Raw genomic sequence first — 8,248 nt, 5'->3', positions numbered from 1 at the left:
CCGCAGTCCTCAGCTTCCCGGGGACAGGAAACCTTCAAGACCCAGCTGCCACGGCGCGCTCCCCTTGCGCCCCCATTCTGCGCGCCTCCGCACACCCTGCTCCAGTCTTTCCAGCCCTTTGCCGTGGGGCACTGCAGGAACTCAGCCCGAGCTGCCGTCTTCCCTTCCGGGGAAAGCTGTGACCCCCCCCGCAGGAGTGGCGGGGCGGGGTGGGGGGACCCGGAGAAGATGGCGACGCCGGGAAGCGAACCCCAACCTTTCGTCCCTGCCCTCTCGGTGGCTACCCTGCACCCACATCATCATCCCCACCACCATCACCACCATCACTCGCACCACGGAGGAACCGGAGCCGGCAGTGGAGCCGGCGGTGGCAGCGGTGGCTTCAACCTGCCCTTGAACCGGGGTCTGGAGCGCGCGCTGGAGGAGGCGGCCAACTCCGGGGGGTTGAACCTCAGCGCCAGGAAATTGAAGGAATTTCCCAGGACCGCGGCCCCCGGGCACGACCTCTCAGACACAGTGCAGGCAGGTGAGACACGGCCGAGGGGCAGTCAGTGGGTGTGGGTGGCTGGCTGGCTGGCTGTCGTGCCTTCCTCGACGCGGTGGCCAGTGTGAGATGTGGGCTTGCTGGGGGTCCATAGGCCCGTGCTCTCGCGAGGAAGTGACCCGCAGGGGGCACCATGGCCCCCGCCTTTCATTGATGCAGTGCCAGGAGGCAGGGGTGTGCCCGGCCGCTGCGCCCGCGAGCGCGCGTGTTTCCGGCTCCCCACCCTGGGGCCGCCGCGCCGGGGAAGTGGCCGCGGGGCTAGCGGGCGCGCCGCGTGCGCGCAGTGGAAGTGGGAGGTTTCACGCTGCCGCGTCGGCTTCCTGGGCCCCGCCGAGGGACTGGGAACCCCAGCTCCGGCAGCCGCGTCTGCGCCTCCGAGCAGGTCAAGCCTTCTTTGCAGCGAGGCGTCGCCCGTCTTGGTGGGGAAACCCAGACAAAGATGGCACGCCCTCGGCCGACCCGAGGCGTGTGCGGTGCTGCGAGGCCCCCTCGGCGACATCTCCGTGCGACCTGGCAACCTGGTGCCGCCTGCTCTTCCTGCGCCTGTGCCAGGAAAGAGCCGCCGCGATTGTCTTGAATCCGAATTAGCCGCGGCTTCGGCAGCGATCTGCTCCTCCTCCTTGCCGTCGCTCACCGCCCACACAGTTTGGTTCCTACCACCGGGGCCACCTGGTTCTCGGTAACCTGATCTTTGTGAGGGCCCAGGAAGGACAGCATGGCATATGAAAAGTAATTAAAGTGAGTCGGTTTTCCTGTGTGAGCCCGGCAAGTTGTAACTCGCGCCAATAATCAGCCAGCTTTTTCAAGTTATGTCATGTGTTGACATACTTCTGAGACGTCTGCTTTCTCTTTGGTAGTTGGGATTGTAGGCGCGGAATCTATAAACAGGAAGGAAGGTGGTGGAGTGGGATTCGGGCCTAGGGATCCGCACAGAGCTGACTTGGTTTCCGACCATCCGGTTCAGCTCCCTGGGGGAGGGTTTGCATTGTGGCAAGCGCCCAACATTTCCCAGGGCAGTGGGTGCCCCGTTTTGGAGCCACTGCACAGACCTCTCGGCTGTCATCATCTCATGGGCCGAGTGTCAGTCTCCCTGGATCCTGGATGGCTTGACTCTCAGTTCAAGCTCGCCCAGTTTCCTCTCCTAGGGGACGGAGGGGGTGGGGTAAGGGAGCGGACGGTTGGCTTTTGGAGGCTAGGTTTCCAGTACCTTCCCCCCATTTAATTCAATAAACATTTATCTAGAGCCTTAATGAATATTTAGATAGAGTTCTGAGTTCACTAGAGGCAAAAAGTGCTCTCCAGGGTCATTCAACTTTGTAATAGTTAGGAATGGGCAAGAAAGAGGGAATTTCCAGGGTTGAGTTGTCAACAGCTGGGAAGTCTCTTTTGATAGGACTTCTTAGTTACATCTTCTCAAGTGGAAGATATTCCAAGAATTGCCTGAATCATTAACTTAAAAAAATCTGTTATTAAATTCTACCTCCCTTTTGCCGTAGAGTGTACCTTGAACTATGGAATGGTTAGATGTGACTGCACAGTGTGTTGGATGTGTTTGTACAGTTCAGTAGGGGGGCTTCAAGGTTGTTCCTCCACTTCAGTTATGCTGAGGACCATTTCCAAAGTTAGGTGAACGTGATGGGTCTTTCTTTGAGAAGACCAGTGCTTTTAGAAGCAGGGACTACATCTTTCAATTGACCTTGCCGTGTGAGGTAGACGCTTAAACATGCTTATGGCAAGCTTAGGCTGTGAATTTTGCAGGTTTTAAATTATAAGCCTCACTTGTACATGTTTAATGCTTAGAAAATCCTAACTTGTTAAAATTCAGAGACCCAATGTTAATTCCTCCTCCAAAAATACTGTATTATTTGGGGAAGGGAAGGAGCAGAGGGATGTCACTTAAGTATGTAGGAACTTAAGACAACCCAATAAAGAGAAAAAAATATTTAGTGTAGCCACTTATTTTACATGAAATTTGAATATCCAAATGTGTTAAACATTTGCTCCTGTAAGACATCATTGCCTCAGGTCAAAAGCTGGGTGTAAACCACATGTATTCTTCTCTCTGTTCTAAAGAAATATTTAGTTGAACATTGTTCCTTATATGGGAGAGGAAAAGTAAAGTAAGAGTTAAAATTACCTCCATTTTGCAGTGTTGACATTTCCTACACATAAAGTGTTCTAGTAGAGTGGAAAGTATGAATAGTAACCCATACTATAAAGATAGTGATTTCTCCGAGGCTCATATTTAGTTTACAGAGTATCTCTTAAAATTGGAATGGCTTATGAAGATCCTTAAAGACTTAAGATGTAAAGTGCACTTTTTTATAAATTTTATAAGACAGGGAGTGACATAGCAAGCTTTTTCTCACTGTTCATTTGTATAATACAGGCCATTTGGTTTATGCCTTGTGAAAAGTAACTCTTCTGGCAGCTACCTATGCAGAACTGCACTCTTGGACAATGCTGCTATTTGAACAGAGTTGAAAACCAAGATGTGAACATAGCAGCAGAGGCCCTGAGCTGATCTGTAGGTATCTTAGCTCTGTCACTCAAGTGCATACACTTATTCATAGGCAAAACCCTTCAGGCCCTTATCTTGAGCCTATTACTTTACTTGTATTTGAGTTAAAATAAGTTTTGTTGTTAGGTTCTAGTCTTTTAGCAGGTGAGAAGGGGAAAGAAAGACTAGTACATGCAGGTGCAGTGGCACAGACCAAAAGGGACAGAAGAGCCACAATTAGCACTTACTGGGTGCAACTGGATGCACTTTTCTGTTGTCAGGTACATTGTCTGCATTATTTCAGCCCTCACCAGAAGCCTAGTCTTGTCCTCATAAAGAGGATAAAGAGGTTGAGATGGAGAGAAGTCAGGTAATAGTCGTGTGCTCAGGATTATACCCCTCCCTCTATGATGAACCAGTGATTTGAACCCTGATGGTCTCACTTTAGCATTCACATTCTTGACTATACTCCTGTAAAGCAGAGGGAAGGGGTGGAGAGGTGTAGCTTCTTTGGAGGTTCATTCAACACCTCTATGATGAACCAGTGATTTGAACCCTGATGGTCTCACTTTAGCATTCACATTCTTGACCATACTCCTGTAAAGCAGAGGGAAGGGGTGGAGAGGTGTAGCTTCTTTGGAGGTTCATTCAACCACCATTCATTCCACAGGTGTCTACTGGGTACTGCTGAGTGCCAGGCACTGCTCTAGGCATGAGAATGCAGCAATGACCAAAAGAGAATCCCTGTATCCCTTCTTAGAGAGATTCCATTCCAGGTTGAGGAAGGGTGGGGAATAAATTAAGAAACTGATTTTGCAGGATGAGAAGGAAGAGTTTTAGGATAGACATAATATCTTTGTTTTATAAATACATATGGTACTTTGTACTGGCTTGAGGTGGCTTGTAACAAGGGCACAAACTGAAGCATAAAATTGGGCCTGATAATAAGAAATACAAAAATATGCACATCAGTAAAGCAAACTCTTTTCTAGTGCTGGCTTGTTAAGTAGTCCCATTCTGGATGAAGAAGTTCAAAAGAGTGTTTATGTGAATGAAATAAAATGGATTGGGAAGAATAGAGAGACAAGAAAGTGTCTGTCTCAGACTGATTGCAGGAGGTTCTAGAAAATCAAAAGGAAGCCCTTAGACTTGACATGCAGAACATACGATGAAAGTTGGTCTCATTAAGGAGATGGTGGAGTATATTATTGCCAGTATCTTTTTGAGATGTCTGTAAGCAGGAGAGGCTGTATGGGAAATAAAGAGCTTATCCAGGCAGGAATATAGAAACGTGGCGTGAAAAATACTCATTGAATGTGTATTTTTTATGTTTGAGTGTGGAGTTCTGTAGGAGCTGCAAGGTATGAGACAAGACAGGAATGTTTGAGAAGCTAAGTAACAGTTCCAGGAAGCCACTGGAGCTGCAAGGCAGGTCAAGGTGAGTTGGCAAATAGCATTGATAGACATTGTGCACAGAATTCAGAGGAACAGGGCATTTTGGTGAAGCTGGTTAGGAAGACTTTGATGGCAGAGGTAGGATTTGGATCAGGTTTTATAGGATGGATGGGATTTGGATAGAAGTGCCCATGAACATTCTGTGGTTGGAAAGTTGGTTCCAAGATGTGGACTGAGAACCTGACAGTCTAAGATTCTGTGAATAGAAGAAGAGAGGGCATTTGAGTCTGTCCTTCTGTCATATCTTCCCACCCTGCTCCCGCCTTATAATGGGGAAACAGAGTAAAGGGCTCTCGTGACCCTTTATTTGAGGACTCTGGAAATGGCCGAGGCCTGGAATTTGTCATCCCTTGAGACTCATACCCTAGTCTGTGTGAGCTAGCTCTCTCAGCAATATGTACAGATTCAAAGTCTCTCCTCTGCGATTTGTGGGCAGGCTTATCTCCTGAGGGCTGACTTCCCCCAGCCCACCCCCATCCTATAGCAATGGAGTCCTTGGGATATTAGCACTTTTTAGTCATTGGAATCCACACAGGACTTGATAAATCTCTTCATACTCAACAACATACTGTGTTTCATAATTTTGGCCATAATGATTTTTCACTATAAATATAATGAAACTTTTAAAATCACATATGTTTTTAAAAAATTTATACTGTTTTATACTTATATCTAGTTTTGAAGTTTCTGCTATTGAATTAAATTTGTTAGTTATTAATGTAACTATCACTTACTGTGATAGTCACTGTCATATAAATGTCTTTATTCATTACATGTATTCTAAATACTCGCCATGCGTAAACTATACGTTATATCCTTTTTTCTTCTGATTATTATTATTTTTTCTCATGATCAATTTATTCCTTGTTAAGGTATAGAGGATTTCTAATATGAAAAGCTTTAGAACAACTAAAACTCGATATACATAGTGGTTCTGAATCATGTCCAGATGTACTCTTCCATGTGTTTGTGGTATTGCAAAAACAATCTCTACCAACACACATGCTATCCTCATTGCTTGCATTGTAGACTGCTTTATTGAAAGGCAAGAGCATACTAATCATGCTTCTAGAATAATAGCGTACAATCATAGGCCAGGAAACCTCTGGGAATTTTTGGTCTGTGCCAGTTTATATGGGAACAGCCCAAGGTTTGACCTTCATCATTGAAATGATTCTACTGGAAAATTTGTTAGTCATTGTAACATCTTATTTGATTTTTGGTGGGTGTCTGGCATTAGGCCAAAATCTGGCACACCCTACCACTTAATTTTTATTTTAATTATTGATTGAGTTTTTTTTTTTTTTTTTTTTGAGTTACTGTAGCAAACTAAAATTTTCCATACCATGGTCTAGTAATTTTTTGGTATGAACATTTAAAGGGTAATTTTGAAATCCATGTTGATGTTGATCAATTCAGAAGTCAATTTCCTTTTGCCCTTGCTGTGTCCTCCTTATGGGTACATAGACTTTTTTGTCCTGTTACTCAACTTCATTGTTTCTTGTTTAAACATAAATTGTTTTTCCTCTTTCGTGTGTACTTTTCCATCACCCCCCCCCCCCCCCCCCCCCCCCCGCCTTCATATTATTAAAGATTTTTTATATTTAAGCTGGGCAACATTTCCTTACTCTTACTCTCCATAATCATCTCTCCACAGGTGGTGTATTGCGTGTGCTTTTCTAGACACTTATTAAATTGAATGGCAGAAATGTGATTAACTCTGTCTACGTAAGGTGGATATGGGTTCATCAGTCAAGTCATGAAACTTGAGCTTTTGTCTGAGCTTTTTGTGAGGCTACTTTTCAGATTTTGTTTAGCTTTTCAGAAAATTGAACTTTTGCCTTAGAGAGCTATCAGAGCAAACTGGCCTGGGCTTAGATATAGTAATTCTACCAATCTGTGAACTCTTTCAGTGATTGTGTCAGTTATTGGAATTAAGATAATTTGGTGTTAATTGCAGTGATTTTTTTCTTTTTTTGGTGGCCTGTACAGTTATGTGTACCTTTGAACTTGGTGGTATAACAATGTGCTCTAACCAACTGAGCTAACTTAACTGGCCAGCCCCAGTAATTATTTCAAGTTATAAAATTATACTCTATTATATAAGTTTTAAGGATGTAAGACACAAAACCCAACTATGTTTACAAAGCTGATGCTTTTATTTATGCATAACTCATAGAAAGCCTGTCTTCTGTTATTGCTACTATTCTTTTGTTGCATGAAAGTGTTTTTGCATGAGAATTTTGCTATGATGTTTCAGATGGTTTTGTGTGTGTGATGTGAATTGTTTAACCAAAAAAAAAAAAAACCAACCCAAAAACCAAACAGAAAAAAAAAGCAAGAAGGAAAAGGAAAAGAAAGGTCAGAATTCCAAGTAAGACTTGGTTTAGGAAAACTAGGCCTGCCAGCATAGACTAAAGCTGGAAGTATGTCTGTGTTGTTTTTCATCTTAATTTAAGAATTCAGTGATATTGCTTTCATACACTGCAGTAAGAAATAGTACTACATTTGGAAACCATCTGTTCCCATAAAGTAATTCAGAAATAAAGTGAGGTCGTTTGCATGAATAGAAAGTTGGCGACTGTGAGAATTTGGCCTACTCCACCAGTGCAGTGGAAGGGAAATGCTTTTATAGTCAGATTTCTCTACATGTCCACAGTTTTTCCTGACCATATCCTCCTTCACTGGCCATAAGGAGGACATAGTTGGGAAAAACAAATCAGAGAAGAACAATGTGTTGATTTGCCTAACAGGAATACTTTGTTTTTTTGTTTGATAAGAAATTGTCACTCCTGTGTTAACACGATGTGGATGCTCAGGCAGCTCAAATCGCTGTACCTGAAACTCTTATAGAACATTTTACAGTCATCAGGGGCAGGTTACTTGATTTTGGGATCTTCTTTGATGTTTGCTTTTCTTCCTTTTGCTGTTTGCTTTTGTCCCTCAGTCCCTCTGCTGGAGGGAGACCTGACATGGCCGAGATGGAGCACGGTGGGGGCTTCCAGCTCAGTGAGTCTTGAGTTTCCTCTTTACTGTTCTTGGCAAATGGGCAGAAAGAGGCCCTGTCGTAGTTTTTCTAATCCCCTGGCTTCTCATGTGGCCTGGCTTTTGACACCTGACCCCTGCAGTGCAGTACATGCAGTTTGGCTCAACGGCGTTTTTCTCTAATATTCTTTTCTATTTTTGAAGTTTATGCCATCCAGCGTGAGGAGTGGCATCAGTAGGTCTGACCTGTTTCAGTCGGCTTAGCTCGGATTTAACTCCCCGTATCTGCAGGCAACAGTGACAATTCAAAGATAGCACCATCCGCAGACTGCCTGATTTGCCCTTCCTCTAGATTGCCTTCACTTCTCTTTTCCAAGCCATTCCCCCACGTCCTCTCCTCCCTGCCCTGTAAGATTCTACTTGCCCCTTTCATTTCATCCAGCCCACAAGCCTGCCCGAACAAACAGCTTCCCTCCCAGCCCCTCTGCACATCTCAGCATTGAATCATGCATGGCCTCCGGCCATCTTTGTGTTATTGCCTTATGGCATTTTTTGTTTTGCTGCCTTCCTCTTTTGGTACTTTCCTCATGCTTAAGGTTTTTGCTCCTTCACTGGCCTGTGAGATTTGGGTAGAAAGAAACTTTGTAAAATTTTTGTATATGACCTCCTTGCCTAGCACAGAAAATGCTAGTAAACATCAGTGAACTGTTCCGTCCCGTCTTTCCTATCTGTCGTCTGGGATCTACCCTGTAGCCATCCCCTAC

At 44.7% G+C, this 8,248-nt stretch overlaps 1 protein-coding gene across 4 annotated transcripts in view; it reads left to right on the top strand.

Moving 5' to 3' along the window:
- Window positions 1–40: 40 nt before the first annotated feature.
- The window catches only part of LRCH1 (leucine-rich repeats and calponin homology (CH) domain containing 1), a 208,366-nt gene continuing 200,158 nt past the window's right edge, over window positions 41–8,248 (top strand). For 3 of the 4 annotated variants that reach the window (XM_008571765.1, XM_008571767.1, XM_008571769.1), the window contains exon 1: window positions 154–526. In XM_008571765.1, the coding sequence (XP_008569987.1) occupies window positions 229–526 (298 nt within the window). In that variant the 5' untranslated portion in view covers window positions 154–228. Of the gene's footprint in view, window positions 527–8,248 lie in introns of all 4 variants that reach the window. The other variant, XM_008571768.1, reaches the window with a different exon arrangement.

This window comes from Galeopterus variegatus, unplaced genomic scaffold (genome assembly GCF_000696425.1).
Source record: "Galeopterus variegatus unplaced genomic scaffold, G_variegatus-3.0.2 Scaffold716, whole genome shotgun sequence".
In the NCBI taxonomy this organism is placed as follows: domain Eukaryota; kingdom Metazoa; phylum Chordata; class Mammalia; order Dermoptera; family Cynocephalidae; genus Galeopterus; species Galeopterus variegatus.
The sequence above is the reverse complement of the archived record's forward strand: the minus strand, read 5'-3'. Positions and strand labels throughout refer to the sequence as shown.